The following is a 17,148-nucleotide window of genomic DNA, read 5'->3' as shown; positions in this document are numbered from 1 at the left end:
TTAATAAATTCTATGGCAACATGAAAGCTTAATTCTTTGATAGATTAGAAGAAGCAAAAATTACTCATATGCTCCCTCAATTTTTACTTGCATTCATATGATTTAAGTGTAATGTAACAGTTTATGGAACTAGTCAGTGCATTTTTATAATGGCTATTACAGTGGGAATTCACTACCTTATTGAAGTTCAACTTTGAAAAAATGATTTCTGTATCCTTCTCAACCTTCTGTTCTTTGCTGGTGTTCAGTACATCAGAATTAGTGAGATAGCTGCTATTAGTTAATGCCAAGGTCTATGCAAGGCCAGTGTGATGATGGTTGATCATCATGCATTGCAGAATTTTGGAGCATTTGGCAGGTACCTTGTAGAAGGGAAAGAACACGGATTTAGCAATTTGATGTGCAAGCTGAGCCATCAGATGTGCGCAAATCATGAGCCTTCAGTAATGAATGCAAATGAAAATGTACTATTTTTGACTTGGAATCCTGCTCTACAGTGGCTGCAGTTTGTGATCAGGGTGTACAGAACAAATACGTCATGTACTACTATCAGCTGAATTTTCTTTGCAGTGTGCTTTCTGCTCTTGCAGTCCCTTGAGTATTTTGTGTTCAGTAGTACTACCTATTTAGAATTTGATCTGCAGTGTGATTGCCATCCCTTTGTTATCTGTTTATGAGGCTATGATTGTATGACATGACAATTCTTTTTCTTTTCCTCCGCTGCTCTTTATTTAGTCCAGACTTTCAGAAGGAAGGTTGCGAAATGCGGTGACTTTATTTGCCACTGCACTGACATAAGCTAAAGGTTGATGATAAAAGAAAAAGTGGAGATAGTAAGTTACTGGGATCGCAAAAATAACTGGAAGAATCAAAAACTATTCTGGTCTATTTTTTGGGACTCCTTCCTGGATAAAAAAAAGAGTTGATTTACACACACAAGCCTTTCACATTTTTGGTAAGAATTACTATTTTATGGTTAGATTTGACATCTGTGACCTGGTGATTATATGTAGTGAAGTACATGTACACGATACAGAAATTTAAACCCTTTCTTTTGCTTGGGAACTTTAGATTCTGAGGTGACAGTAAGTAATATTTCTGGTGGTGTTTTTTTTTTTTTTTGTCCTCCCCCCTTCAGATCCCTGCAGTTCACTCAGCCCACCGTGCTTTACTGAGGAGGACCGGTTCAGCCTAGAAGCTCTCCGCATGATCCATAAGCAAATGGATGATGACAAAGATGGTGGTATTGAAGTAGATGAAAGTGATGAGGTAGGAGTAAAATAACTTTACTTGTGCTTACATGAAGTCTTTTTTATCCTTTTGTTTTGTCTAGCTGCTCTTTATCTTTCTGCGCTTGAGTAGTTGTTGCTGTTTTTCTTAAGTCAGCCCTTTCCTCAGACAAATATGGAAGGAAAGTCTAATTTCTATATTTGTCTGAAATGGGATGTTACTGTCCATTGTTCTAGCCTGAAGAAAAGTTTTGTGTGACTATGTATAAAAGTTGCTACTTTTACTTTTTTTTTTTACTTTTTTTTTTGGTGTAAGAGGTGGGCAAATGGTGGTAGGTTTAGCTTGCAGTAAGGTTGATGTGATCCATTGCTTAATGTTACAGTTTCTTTGCTCAAAGTTTTCTTGCTTAAGGCATCACTGGGCTATCCTATTTACCTTAGATCTGTTGCAGGCACTTCATGGTGCAAATCAGTACCTGTTACAGACAGCAGACTAGAAGAAAGATTTCTGGTTTTGCTTACATTTACAGGCAAGTAGTAAGAACATCGTACTTACTAATGGTAAATTAAGTCCTACGACCTAAGGAAGGTTATGCAGACCTGCCTGAAGTTTTTGTGTCTGTCCTTGAAAGAGTTTGGTTGGTGGGCTCCTGGTGGACCTGGCAAAGGACTTACCCTTGCATTTACTCAACTTTACCAGTGGGATTCTCAAAATTACTGGGTAGGAATGGAAATGCCTATGTAGTTTCATTGTGCTTGCTTATTTCGCTTTCTGGCCATTGTTAGGCACACGCTTGAGAACCCAGGGGGAGTGAAGATGTCCCCTAAAAATGAGGGTATTGTCACATGGTTCTGACACCCATTCTCACTGTAGATGAATGTGAGAAGAATCTAGCCCTGTTTTGTCATCCTTTTTTGTAACATTTAGGGGAAGATTGTTCTCCCTGAATAAGTTATGAATTATCATTGTCAAATTTAATGTGATGCTACTTACTTTTCTGTGTGCCTATGTGCAAACAGCATCAACAGGCCCCATCCAACCTGACTCTGAACTCTTCCAGGGACTGCGTCATCCACAACGCCTCTGCGCAACCTGTTCCAGTGCCTCTCTACCCTCCGAGTAAAGAATTTGTTCCTAACATGTAGTCTAAATCTCTCCTGTTTTAGTTTAAAACCATTCTCCCTTGTCCGGTCACTATCTGTCTGTGTAAAAAGTTGCTCCCCCTCTTTTTTATATCCCTCCTATATGTACTGAAGGTTGCAATAGTATCTTCCTGGAACGTTCTCCAGGCTGAACAGCCCAGCTCTCTCAGCCTGTCTTCATAAGAGAGGTGCTCCAGTATTCTGATCATCTTGGTTGCCTTTACTTGTTCTGACAGGTCAATATCTTTCTTGTGCTGAGGAGCTGGAGGCAGCACTCCAGGTGGAATCTCACAAGAGCAGAGTAGACCCTCTGGCCACTCCTCTTTGAGTGTAGCCCAGGATGCAGCTGACTTGCTGGCCTGTGAGCGCACACTGTTGACTTATATCCAGCTTTTCATCCACCAGCACCCCCAAGTCCTTGTTGGTAGGGCTGCTCTCAGTGACTTCTCTGAGTCTGTGCTCATGTCTTGGATTGCTCCAATGCAGGTACAACACCTTGCACTTGGACTTCATGAGGTTCTCATGGCCCATTTCTTAGGTTTGTCCAGATCCCTCTGGATAACCTCCCTTCCTTCTGTTAGTTCAACTGTGCTGTTCAGTTTCGTGTCATCTGCAAACTTGCTGAGGGTGCACTTGATCTCACTGTTGTTGATGTAGGTATCAAAGAGCCCCTGTCCCGAGAGAGCCCTGATGGGCGCCACTCATCACTGGCCTCCACCTGGACATAGAACAATTGACAGCTGTCTGGCTGTGTCTGTTCAGCCAGTTCCTTATCCACCGAATGGTCCACCCTTCTGATCCATCTTTCTCCAATCTGGGGATAAGGATGTTATGTGGGGCTGTGTCAAAGGCCTTTCAGTGGTCTAGGTAGATGACGTTTGTTTGGTCTTCCCTCATCACCTGCTGCAATCACTCCCATCATAGAAGGCCACCAGATCAGTCAGACACCATTTGTCCTTAGTAAAGCCATGCTGGATTGTCTCAGATCACCTCATCGTATGTGCCTTACCATTGCTTCCACAAGGATCTGTGCCACGATCTTCCAAAACACAGAGGTGAGGCTCACTGGTCTCTAGGTTCTCAGGTCTTCGTTTCTTCTCTTTTTCAATAGGAGGGACGTTTCCTTTTTCCCAATCACTAGAGACTTCACCTGACTGCCAGGAGTTTTCAAAAATAATGCATATAGGCTACTTTTGTTATTGCAGAATGTTTGGGACAGTCACAGTCCAGTCTGCAAATTGAAACATTAGTGATGGAGTGTGAGCTTCCTGAGGAACTTCCCAGCACTTTGATTATTTCTCTTGATTTGTACTGCATTTTTTATACATGGAAGTCGAGAAAGTTAAAAGAAAATACTGAAATATTTATACATTGGAAACATTTTATTAGTATTCAGAAGATTTTTCCTGGTTTCCAGTGGACCGTCTTTATATCTGACCTTAAGTTTCTTCCTGTTCCAGAGGAAGCAACAGAAGCTACTCTAAAAACCTGTTTAAATGGCTGAAATTATAATAGTTGATGAGGCATGCTGTTCAGCTGGGGTAATTAGAGATGAGTGAAACTGTATGTTCAAACTACACATTGTGCATAAAATAAGATGACTTAATTGTAGCCCTTGTTTCTGCTAGTTCATTTTTAATTATTGAAGAAATATTTAATAACCCACTCCCTGCAAATTAGCGCTTTTCTACATATAATTTCCATGCAAATCAGTGATGAATATGTATTTGCATGGAGTGCTTTCTTCTAAGACATTAAACGCAAACCTGAAATTAATGAGAAATACAGTTTAATTGCAAGTTCAGCTAGTAACCTCCATGTTTTTCTTGTAGTGCTTTTACTAGATCTGTACCATAATTTTAAAAGGTCTACATTTACTCAACATAGTTACATAGTTACCTGATTACAGTAGGTCTGAATATGTACTAAATATGTCCTATTTATATTTCAGAACCAGATTTTTTTTTGTTCTGTCACAGTGGGTAATGCTGCTTATCTTGATTAAGATTGAGGACTGATAATTAAAAAACCCACTTTATTAGAAGTAAAGCTTACCTGAAATACAGGGATTTTACTTAACAGCAGGGAATGGATTTTCTGTTTTATGCTGCATGGTTTTTACTTGCAAGCCTCCTGAAGAGCAGCATATTGAGTATGTTGATCAGATGTTCATTAGCTTTTTATTTGGCAGGAAGAATGTTACAAAGTAGAATAACTTTCTGCTGTTTAACCAGCACTACAACGGTGTTACAAGGGTATATTTACACCAAGGAAGGAAATTATTGTTAATAAGTTATTTTGAGACAGGAAGGTAAAAAGAGCTAAAGATGTTGAACTATTTATTTTAACTATTTTAATTTGCTAGTCCAGTTAACTCCCAACAGTGATTCCAGACATTTCATCTGCATGTGGTTTATTTTTTCCTAGTGTTTTCATGCCCTCATTTAGGTTGTAGCTCGTTTCTCCTCTGTAAAATGAAGGCCCACATAAAACTGTTCTGTAAAGGAGTTTTTCTAGGATATTAGAAAATTTGAACTAAGATATTTCTTATTTCCTCAAAAATTGTCTGATACTGAAAGACCTTTGGATGTACTTTGTACGGACTGGAAAGAAACTTGTATTTGACCTTGATAAAATTGATGTGCAGAAACCTGATCTAAGTTTTTACTATGGGATTTAATAGTCAGCAAAACATGAGGGGTTTTGTTGAAGTCTTCTAAGGAAGTTAGAGGGGCTCTAGTCTGAGCATGGAGTAGTTGGTTTTTTTCCTTATTATTTGGTATGGTACCGCAGAGAAAAGGAAGAAGGAAGGAAAAAAACCCGTATGCTTATTATAAGGGCAGGCTAATACAAATTTTCCTATCAGACCTAGATGCTGATATTATTTCTTTATATGTCAAGGATTGCAATTGTTTAAGCTGGTTTCAAGAGGTCGGCTGTAAACAGGTAGCTGAAAGGGAGAACATAGTATTACTGACTGAGGTTTTAGTCATGTTGTGGGAGGCTATCTGCCTCAGGAAGCATCTGATGCACCATGGGAACGTGTTTTGTTTTAATGATGAGACATAAGCAATAAAACAGACTTATCACATGTTGACTATTTACATTGGTTTTTCCTGTTTATAAAGAACTTCCATATGTAGGTCCTACATCCAGTCATTTCCTCAAGGAATCTCTCTGCAGTACTAGAATAAGTTGATGTTTTTGAAATATTAGTAATTTACTGTGTTGTTATTATTATTAGTAACTTAATGTCTCACCAAGCTAAAGGCACAAATGTACAGTTTTGCATGGAATCTCTGGGTAGATCACTTCATATTTTGTTTAAGTTTTTTTAGGGAGTGAACTGGACTTGTTACTTAATAAAAAAACCCCAAACTGAGCAAGCCCCATAGAAAACCACCAACGCCCTACCCCATGCTGTCCCCTACAACAACAACAACAGAAAAAACAAACAAAAAAAAAAGAAAAAAAGAAAAACAAAGAAGAGAGACATAAAAGTACAGTAAGGAGAATAAGAGACTGCAGCATTGAAAGCATCAGAGAATAGCTTTTAGCAGTGGCAGGATGGTCAAAGAAGTTGGAACCTCAAAGATGATATGCCGAAGTGCCTGACTTAAAAATATTGTCTGGAGGCAAGAATCAAATAGAATCTAACTTAAGTGGCCTAAGCCAGGGAAGATGATTTTGTTCTATACAGCAATTAAAGCAGGAATAGTAGCTAGCATGATCTGGAATAGTCATAGTATTATAGCACTTTGGCTGTAGGAAGTTTGACAGGGATAGGGTTCATTCTGTTCTCTGGAAATACACTCTCAGCAAGATGTTGAATGTCCTTTCGAGTTCCCTTAGTATTTTGTTTTTGTTCTTGTCATTTATGTAATAAAAGTCCTTAAACTGGAGTTCATATTTCTGTAAACAACTTAATATTTTGATGACAGCTGTTTAGACAAAATTCTGCATGTGGAAAAATATGTGCTGCAGTGGTTCAGAAACTGAAGACATTACAACTATTTTGTCATGACACTGGGATGGCTCCTGAGTGTGTTTTACATCTCACTGTGCAAGACATTCTGTTACAAACATCAATCTTTCAAACAAGGATTTTGAGCTTCCTAACTAGTGCAGCAAACATTTCCCCCCAAAGCTATTGGATTACTTTGAATTCCTTAATTTGTTGTGGCTCTCTTAATAGGGGTCTTCTATAATTTTTTTTTTTTTTGCACTCAACTGCTAATATATTTGTCCCCAGGCAGAATGTGTTTTAGCCTCCTGAAGTTTTGTAAGCAACTCTGAATATGTCCAGTCAGTTTGTTTTTTCAGAGCAGGATGAGGAGCCAGGTCTTGTGTGAAAACATTGATGGTGTTAGTTCACATCTGTGCCTGTGCAAAGAAGCCCTGTAGAGAAATGCATGTGTTATCCATGGGTACAGTTGCATAGAAACCTGTTCCAACGTGGTTTGGACTAGACCTACCTCACACTTTGCCTCCTTGGAGGTACTTAAGCTAATATGTAGCTGTCTGCACCTCTTTATTTAGTCCTGCTACAATGAAATGATCCCTTGACTGAAATTCTATCTTGACTTTGAAGAGATTGCAAAGTTTACTTTGCAGCAGATAGCTACAGTTTTGTTTTGAGCTGCAGTAATCTTTTTTCAATAGAATGTGTAGGTTACTTAAGATATACTTGGTAACAGTTTCCTGGCCTACATTTTTCTAGCTATGTTTTGTTATTAATTTTGTTAATAATATTATTAAATATGTTTTCTTATTTTACTTCATAGCATTTCTGTAGGGTAGGCAATCATACCTGAATCCTAGTAAGTTGCCTTTTAAGAGCACATTTGCCATCATAATTTAGTCAGTACATGTGACATTGTAATAGCTGCAACAAGTGTTGTAGCAACAGATGCAGGGAAATGTACTAAGAGGATGTCTCATAGTGACTGGCTTTATCTGAAGGGTTATAGGAAATCTGAAGTTGTAACTTTTGCAGGTTTCCCTTTGAAGGAATAAAACCAAAGGAAATAACACTGTTTGAGGAATAGATGCTCAAGGGAGAGAATAATACCTAGCCAGAAGATGTTACTAATTGCTCTTGAAGTAAACTTGTCAGTTAAAGGGTCTATTTTAAGTTGATGAAACTGAAAATCATAAACTTGAGCCTTCACCCAGAACAAAATATAAATAGCATGAGAGTGCTTCCTGCTGCGGTTAGTGAGTGTGGTTAATTTTACTTTTCCAGTAGCATTCTCAAAAGTATGCAATTGCTTGTTTGCCCTGCAAGCGTGTCTTGCAGCATTGATGTTTTAACTTTTTAAATTGTTGTATTTGGGTTTAGTTTGCAAGTTCTCTCTCCAGTACCAGTCAAACCGGTATTGGATTTTGGGGGAGGTCTTTTATTTATTTATTTATTTATTTATTTTGGTAGTCTCTCTTCGGGTTGGTCTTTGGTCATTAGTTGACTGGATTTTGGTGAAAGTTACAGTACTAAAGCCTTTCTGAAGAGGAAGGAAGGTGGGGGTGTACCTGATCCTGGGACTTTTCCAGGGCTCCCCAAGTCCTGTCCCCTCCAGGCAGGAGAAGGTTTCCTTTGGAGTTATTGCACTGCCGAACCTTGGACTTTGGGATGTTAATCTTTGTAGAGGTGCAGATATTATAGGACTCTTGGGATCAAAACTGTAGTTTCAATGTCTAGGTGTGGTTGTTTTTTTATTCTCTACTTGTTTTTGAAGTAATTACTTTGACAAATGGTTATTTTTGTTTCATACAGATTTTTAGGTAACGTATCTTCTGCTTTCTTGGTTTCAGCTTTGTAGTCTTAAAAGAACTTCTCCTTCCTGAGTAATTATGTTGGCTAAGATAATCCTTAGATGTATTTTTCTTAGAGCTTATTCTTTTAACCTCCCATTTAGAGTTATTTTTGTAACCTTTTCTTTGTATACTTAATGACCAGGGCAACAGAAGAGAGATTAGCTGCCATGACAAGGAACAGAAAAATCCTCTTTTTAACTAGAGTCGTTCTGTTTTTCTGTCTTTCTTCAATTTAGGTCTCAGTTCTTTTTCTTAAAGAAGCACTTCCATATTAGACCACTTTTGAAACAAAAAGAAAGATGTTCGATGTTGTTATGTCCTCTTCATTGGTGAATGCACTTATTCCTTGAAACATGATGACCTCTTTCCAGCTGTGTGCACTGTAACTTTAGTGTTGTGGCCTTGCGGTGTTGGAGAACCTCTCTGAGGAAGTCATCGTGGTTATTTTCACAGGACCTGGGAGCAATATGGGTAGTTCAGAACAGAAGAGGGGTTTTTCACTTGGAAGAAGTTCTCATAGATCTACTACCTCTGCCCCAGAGGAGTAACTGTACTGGCTACTAACTGCAGGCTGCTTTCCAGTTTATGTGTTGCCACTCGCTTTTCAAAAAGGCACGTAGTCAAATATTCGAATCGGTGTCTCGGTATACACCGGGTGCACTCTCAGCCTTTCTCCCGGGAAATCTCGTGTGCGGACTTGGATCCGCGCTTCCCGTGCCGCTGTTGGGCCCCCTGCGCCCTCTGCGGGCGGCGCGCCGGAACTGCAGGAGGAGCTGCTGATGCGTGTGCTGAGGAACCCGCGCTGCGTCCCGGTGTTAAATCGGGATGCTTTCCTGCGGGTCCTGGTCGTGCTGAGTCTGGGGACAGGTGTAACCCGTTGAAGCTTTTTGTTTATCAGTTGGCGTCTTCCTTCTTTCTTTACTTCTAACCATGTGAGTAGTATTGTTAACAGCACTTCAGATTTTCCTTGACAGCACTTGAAACTCAGCAGAAGTTTCATCTTTCGGTATTTTACAGCCTTTACTGACAACTATCAGTAAAGGTAGCAAGTTTGTACAAACAAAAGTGGCCTGACCTTTAGCTTAGAAGATGCAAAATTGGCTCAAGCCTCTATATACAACATATTCTGTCCCTCTTCAGAAACTTGATCACCCTGCAACACTTGTTTTGAAAAAAAATGTCCATGCCCAACATTAGGATTCTCCAAGGGCAGTGCATCATCAGTCACTAGAAAGTTGAAGAGTGAGTGCTAGCATTTACCTTAACCCCCATGTGAAAAGAGATAATCTTTACAGAGAGGGACATATAATACATGTTTTTGCCGTACTTTTAGTGAGCTTTTTGCAAGTTCCCGAAAGATACACTGGGGGTGTCAGTTGATAGTAGATACTTGCAGTCTGGAGGGAAAAGGTAAGGTGAGAAAACATCAGTTCTTTCCTGCTGTTCCATCTATAAGACTGGGCTATAATCTGGAAAGGCTTAGAGACATTAGTGGATAAGAAAATTATTTTGTTTTTCTTGTTGTTTAGTTACCGCTGTTCAGTGTCGACTTTATAAACATGGAGTGGGAATGAGTAAGATAATCCATCTTTCATTGCATGTTGTGTGACAGTTGTAGAATTTGCCAGCTTCATGGTAGTATTGCCAATATGGGAAGTATTCATAGTTCCCACTTGGGTGATGGAATATGCAACAGATATTTTTGTATTTGCATACAGTTACAGGATACAGTCCTGTGTTTATTAAACCTTTTTACTGCTGCTGATCCATGGTTTTTCAGAAGTTCTGTAACTGCTTTTGCCCCAACAGGCTGCTATTTTCAGTTCTCATATATTTCATAAGTTTCTCATGTATTTTTCATGTATATGCATGTGTGTGCATATATATATATATATCTATATATATATATCTCAATTTATGTCATTCTTATATACATGGGGAAGAGGAGTTAAAAATGCTTATGCAGTTTGTATGGGCTAAATGGAGCTATTTTAGGAATCAAAAAGCTTTACAAAGCTAATGTCTGACAATCAGAAAAAGTTTTGAAGTAATAGATAAATAAGAGAGGATTTGCATCCAATCAGTATTTGGACACTATGGCTCTGGGTTCGTTTAAGGAAGGCAGCTAGTATTTTATCCCAAGTCCATCAATTAGAGGAGAAACTTGAATCCATTCACATAGTTTGAGATTCCCTTACATTCTAGTAAAAAGATTTTAGTTAGGGAGAATTGGTAAATGTTAGCTTTTGCTTGCATGTTTCTGCTATTGTATTCTGTCTCTTTTTATTAAGAGTTAATAATACTGTTTAATGCTGGCTACTTTTCAGTATCTCCGGCAGTTTCTGAATAGTATAATCTCTAGATTTGTTAGAAATTGAGCTTTTGTTAGAAATGGAGCCTTTGCAGAATGCTCTGCACTTAAATTATTACCTGGACTGAATTTTAAGAATTGAGCTCTTCCGCAGTGCATCACTAGCTTGGCTTTCTTCCTCACCTCCCTTGAAGTGGTGATGACATATAATCAGCCATATAAAAGAGTTTTTTGACTTAGTTGTCATGGCTGTTTGTAGCTGGTTTTGTTTGAGCAGCTTTATCCTTCAGGAACAGAAGAAAGCAAACTATCTACTGTGGAAGATTACTTAGTTTTCTGGTACTGTTAGTACCAGCTACTAGTTTTCTGATACTAATACTAAAGTCTTCACCCACAGAGACTGTTCATACAATGCTTTCAGGGACTGATACTTATGGAAGGTTTCCACTATTAATGGGAGGTGGCTTGCTAACCAGTATTCCAACTTTTTGAGGCCCGTATAAAATAAAAAATAGAATGGGTTTTACAGTTCCATGGCTTTTCTTGGGTATGTATTTGGAGAACTGTTTGTAGTGACTAGTGGAATACTGATACAATGCTGCCATCAGAAAATTTTATCATAGAATCATGGAATGGTTTGGGTTGGGGGGGACCTTAAAGGTCACCCAGTTCCAATTTCCCTGTTGTAGGCAGGGACACCTTCCACTGGATCAGGCTGTTCAGAGCCCCATCCAACCTGGCCTTGAACACTGCCAGGGATGAGGCATTTACAGCTTCTCCGCACAACCTGTGCCAGTGCCTCACCACCCACTCTGTATGTCATGATTGCATGATCTTCCTTTTTATCTGTTTGCTAAAAGGCTTCCTATTAATTATTGAAAATGAAGCAGCTTTATGTAATGCTTCTGTGCTTGGAGCGTAACCACTGAGGAATGATTAACAAGCAGAAAATTGGCCCTCAGATGACTTCTGTTTTTCAATTTGATGAATAGAAGTCAAATTTTTGTTGTCTAATCAAAAGACTTTAATACTACTTAGTAAACAGCTTACTCTCATCCCTCAGGCAGTTGCATTTAACTGGTATAGCAGGATTCAGGCATTACTCATCCACAAATGACTGGCACACTTTCAAATCTTACATGGTCTTATTTCCAAGGAGGTGAAGTTGGTTAAATGTCATCAGAATAGAGAAATATGCAGTATGAATGTGTGGTGCATTCCTGTAATCACTAAATCTAAGGCATCCTAATAATGTTAAACTTAGTATACTAGAAACTGCATCATCAGTTTTTCTAGGATTTAATAATTGTGAAAAACAAATCTTGTAAGAGTGTTTAACTTGCCTTCTGAGTCTTTGATGGAGAAAACTCAATCAATTCTCTGCTGCTTGCATGGGGAAGCAATAGCAAAGACTCTATCTGATTTCTGTGTAGTTTCTCTTCAGAAATTGTCATTTCGGCATTTAAGATGATGTTTTTTTCCCTTTTCTTCAGTTTCTAAGGGAAGATATGCAATACAAGGATGCCTCTAATAAACATAGTCACCTGCACCGAGAAGACAAACATATCACCATTGAGGATCTGTGGAAACGCTGGAAGACATCTGAAGGTAGGTAAAGAAGTATAGCTAAAAATGATGGTGGTTATTAACATAGATATAATTCAACAATTTTTCCACCAAGTATAGAGTAGTGAATGAAGGACCTCTTGAAGCATCTTCATGAATCTGTTTCAACACTGTTATTTATAGACACAAATAAACCTGACTAAAAACTCATTTAGTCCAGCTAGAGATAATTTCCTCCTCATGTGTTTGGTATATTGCGAGTAAATTAAGATATCTTACGTGCTCATCTGTATGAGGTTCTAGTTTATCAAGGTGACTGGTGCAAGTGCTGAGTTCCAGATTAGCATGTTTTTAATTTAATAAACCCTGAGGGTTTCTCTCAAGCTATTTTAAAATATCTTTATGTTGTATTAAGTGGAAAATTCAATGCTCTTTGATTTAAATTTTATTTGAGCTACAAAGATCTAGAATTCTTAGTCCAAAGCATTTTTGAAAATCTTCTTAAACTTGGGATACAGTAAAAGGTACTGATAAGCCAACACCACCAGCCCTCCCTCACCCTGATTTAAATGAAATAAGTAAGTTGAGCCAACTATTCCAAGTATCAAAGGAGTATTTAATCAACAGTACAGTGTTCACTGCCAAATATGTCCCAGGATACAGTGATTAAAAAAGAGATCTGCAATGTTAGAATTGTTAGGAGAAAAATACTTAAGTTCCCCACCCCAACTCTCCTTCCAAAGGTGTTGTCCTGGTTCCAGCCAGGACAGGATTAATTTTTAGCAGTAGCCAGGAGGGAGCATAGCTAAGGCCTGAGTGTTATTCTATGCCACCTCACATCATGGCTGGGACCCCAGGAAAGGGAGTCCCTCTCTCTCTTCTGGGGAGAAGAGGTTCATTCTGGTCAAGAGACATGGGCAACATACGGGTCTGGTATTTGTTTATTGTCAGGGGCTTTCCATATGAGTAGTTTAATTTTTCTTATACCTTTTGTTATTGTATTGTTGCTGTTATTGTTCGTTTCCTTACCTCATTGCTTTTTCCAGTAAATCGTTCCTATCTCAACCTGTGATCTTTGACCTTTGTGCCTCCAGTTGGAGCGGGAGGGGAAATGGCACACATGTTTTTAGAAGGAGCACTAAATTTGAAAATACCATTCCTAAACCATGACATGTTCTAATGGCAACCATAGAGAGATCTAAAACTTGGTATGGGTCAAACAATTGAAAGTAGGAACAAGAGAGGAATGAAACCAGGAACATGCCATTGGTTCATTCTGCTAATGTAGGAAGTCACTTAAGGGCATTCTCATGGAATGCATGAAGTGTTTGGTATGTAGTAAATATCTGTTTTAATCAGCAATTTTTAGCCTCATCTCTTCAAATATTCTTTAAATAGTTATTCACTTAAGATCTTGTTCCCTGAAAGTATTGCAACTAAATTATCAGAAAAAATTGTCTCATAATTGTTGGTCTAAGTCATGAGTAACTCTTCAAAAATTTAGGCTATAGTGATACTAGAAGTATAGTTTGTCTGTTGTGTATATCTTTATTCCAGTTTTCTTGAATGTAGTGAGTAGGGTGAGTAAGACTCAAAAGACTTTGAGACGAAATGTCTCATCTCACTGTGTGTTCTTATAGTGGCTTTACTTGTGCATCCTGCTGAGAGAACTAAAGTTGCACCACAGGGAGACCTTGAGAATGAGACTCCCCAGCCGTGTTAACAGTGGTCTGGTGACTGTTAGAAAGCATGATGCCCCTCAGAAAATGAACTACTTTAATTTGATTTTAGGTAACATGGAAAATGTTACCATCCCTTCCTATATGTTTTAGGAATTTTGATTTATTTGTTTCTTATGTGCCACTAGTTTATAGCAATTTGAGAACATTAAACAAGAGGATGGAAGGTACTCTAAATGACAGTATTGGTAATTTGAGACCTTTAAGCAATCTGTTGAGGTATCTGTGTGAGAATTACAAACTCTAGTGCTCTTGACAGTATACACAGAAACATCTTCTGGATCTACTTCTGTGTAGTTTATGCTGAGTAGAATTTGCCCATTCTTTGGCATAAAGCTTGATTTATGTGAATGTTTTTCTTAAATATTTGTCGAATAGCTTAAAGGTGTTCTCTGTTTAACATATTGTGGTGCAAGACAGATAAGATTTGAGAGAAGAAAGAGAAAACATGCCATTGCTGTTTGATATTTCCATTTAGGATTAAGGAAAATAGAGGTTGCTTTTAAATAATTGATTGAGAAGGATTTTATACACTGAATGTAACACTGAGGATTGACTGCATTCAAAGCTCTAAAAATTGTCTAATAAAAGAAGGGGCTTGAGAATATTGCTTTTTAGTATTTCTGGCACTGGGCAGGCTTTTGGTGTCCCTGCCTGGTGCAGAATCCTTAAGGCATAGTCTAGGCTGGTGCAAATTAAAGGAAGTTCAAGGCTGTTACTATACCTGCGTGAAAGGAGTCATAGCATAGCTTGAATCAGCATCTAGCGTGTTGTTGCTATGTTGCCATTCAGTTTAAATTATTCCTTTGGTACAAAACGACTATAATGTAATTTCGGTTAGTTAGAATATGCTTTTTGTCACCTTTGAATTTTTTTAATCTCATAATGTAATTCTACAGAGAGTGCTCTATTTAGAGGAGTGACTAGGAAATAGCATAGCTGTTTAAAATGTAGAAGACACTGCTCTCTGAAAGTCTTCTGACTTCTGTTACTGTGTGTTACTGTTATTTAAATGTAAATGCCAGTATATGCTTGTTGTATGCTATTCCTTGACCGTCTCCTCTTCTAACTAAGCAGTATTCATACATGTACTACAGACTCTTTCAGCTAGTCAAAAGTAACAAACTTAGTAGCTACTGTTAGGTTAATACCAAAGGAGCATCTTCAGTATTTTTTCTACAAGGTCCTTGAGGAGATAGTAGTTTTGAGTGTGGAAGAGGGGACAGATGAACACTTGGTTTGATGTCTGAATACCAGTCTTTGTACAATTATCTTTGAAAATTCTCCCGCTCAAAGGCACCTGCCTTCTCTTTTTGCCCCTGTAATGGGCTATGGTCATGTGAATTTGCTGTCTGAAGAGAAGGGTGTAGGTATTTAGACTCAGTAGTAAGGGGGCTGTAAGATCCGGGCCTTCAGCTGGGTAGTTCTCTGATCTGTCTCACTCAGTAGGGTTGGATGCTGCATTCTTAGTAATGTAGCACTGCCCCTTGAGACTTGATTTTGTAGCAAAGTAAAAACTGTTGTGGTCAAACCTGGAGTTCATGAATGCTTGGCTGTTGTCAGACTAATTTGAATCCTACCAAAACCTAGTTGTTACAAACTGCCTTTAAAAAAAAAAAAGTAGCTTTTTTTTTACCCTTATGGCATATTTGAGCTTTAATGTATAGTATCTCCTATAGACTACGCTATAATAAAAAAAACCTTTTCCTTGCCTTGTATTTTCCTTGTGTTCCCTTTTTTTCGCCCCCCTTTAATTCTCTTTCCTTCTCTGGAAAAGAGAATGTGAACTAAGGTCTGATTCATTATTTATTAGGGTAAAAAGATACAAAAATGGCTCTATATTTGCATGTGTGATCACCTGTTGTATTCTGATGTACTGCTGCACAAGTGTTCTTGCAGCAACTGGGACTAAACTGCATACCACAAACATGTTGTGGTTGCATTGCACTCTAATCATTTGCTGTCTCAGGTTTTAAATATCTGGAGGTTGGAAATGCATGCAAGCCAGGGCTTGGCTAAGGATGAGTTACATAATGCTCCATACTGCTGATGTTACTGCTGAAGGTCCTAAAAACTAAGTTTTGAATCCTTTTGTGTGCTTGATACGGAACAGTCTTGTGTGCCTGGCCAGCCTGTTCTCAACTTTAAGCCTAATATATGGCTGTTTTTCACTCCTTGCCATGAAATACTCTTACCAAATGTAATTTGATTTCTGGAAGGAGTAGGAGGCCCTTAAGAATGCTGAGGCTGACACTGTAATGTTATTTTACTTCATGCCTCCCTGCCCTGAAGCACCATGCTACATGATAAATTTAACATGAAAAACTGATAAATAGCCTGATCTTCTAATCAGCCATTAATGTGGGTTAACAATGAGAAACTTTCATACAGGGCCAGTATAAAGCTACTTTTCCTATCTTCACCTTCTGAAAGAAACCCCCAAAAGAAGTAGTAAAACCCCCCTAGAACTCTAACTTGTGGTCTGAAGTAGAACAGCTGATGGAGGTCTAGAGACTGAGTGCTGCTCTGGGGTGTAAACACTGTGCCTTCTATACCTGCCTTCCCAAAGCATGTTGCTGACATCCTCTCTCTGAAGGTAACTCTTTGTGAAAAGAGGTGTGAGAAAGAAGGATGTTATAATTACTCTGTAATGCTATATGCATTTAACTTACAGTAATTGTGACTTGCTGCTCTGCTGTCTGAAGTACTGCTTTCTTTTTTGGTGATTAAACTAAGGGAAAATTACAACCTCAGCTAATTAGTGGGAGTTGGCACATTCTAATTGGCAGTGTTGATCAAGATGAATTTCAGCTGGACTGCTTGCCCTCCAGTACGCCTGGTGTATCTCACGCTTGCCTCGTGTCATGTTTCAGTGGACTGTAAGTGCTTCTTGTGGAGAAAGGCCAGTTTGCTTTCCAGTACTTTATGCTGTTGGAGAACAAACATGTATGTATGTCATAAAGTCTTATTGGAGACAAGTCAAGTAATACTCCTCACCAACATATGACATATGGAAGATATCAACGAAAAGAAACAGTCTGAATGTTTTCACTGATTGATAGAATAGGAAAGGAAGAACAGTGTAGTTTAGAGTCTGAGTCCACCTGGAAAACTTTGGGATTTGCGGGCACTGGCACTGGACTACTGTGAACGAAGAATTAGTTTACATAATAAATCTAAATTTCTTGTGAAATATGTACATGAGCAGAGGTTCAGATCTTGACATCCCATAATAAGAGATGACAGTATGTATTGGTAGCTTAAATGATTGAGTGGTCAGTTAAAGGGATACAATATAAATAAAGAAGTAATTGATATTATTTTTTCATAAACGGGTAACAGTATA

General features: G+C 38.5%; 1 protein-coding gene across 2 annotated transcripts in view; it reads left to right on the top strand.

The window, feature by feature from the left end:
- The first annotated feature begins 1,140 nt into the window (after positions 1-1,140).
- STIM2 (stromal interaction molecule 2) overlaps positions 1,141-17,148 on the top strand; it is a 35,360-nt gene continuing 19,352 nt past the window's right edge. For both annotated transcript variants that reach the window (XM_008645007.2, XM_017727540.1), the window contains exons 1-2: positions 1,141-1,269; positions 11,991-12,105. In XM_008645007.2, the coding sequence (XP_008643229.1) occupies positions 1,207-1,269; positions 11,991-12,105 (178 nt within the window). In that variant the 5' untranslated portion in view covers positions 1,141-1,206. The remainder of the gene's footprint in view (positions 1,270-11,990; positions 12,106-17,148) is intronic.

The sequence above is a fragment of the Corvus brachyrhynchos genome, unplaced genomic scaffold (assembly GCF_000691975.1).
Source record: "Corvus brachyrhynchos isolate BGI_N302 unplaced genomic scaffold, ASM69197v1 scaffold80, whole genome shotgun sequence".
Classification (NCBI taxonomy): Eukaryota; Metazoa; Chordata; class Aves; order Passeriformes; family Corvidae; genus Corvus; species Corvus brachyrhynchos.
Note: the sequence above shows the minus strand (reverse complement) of the source record. Positions and strands in the feature narration are given on the sequence as shown.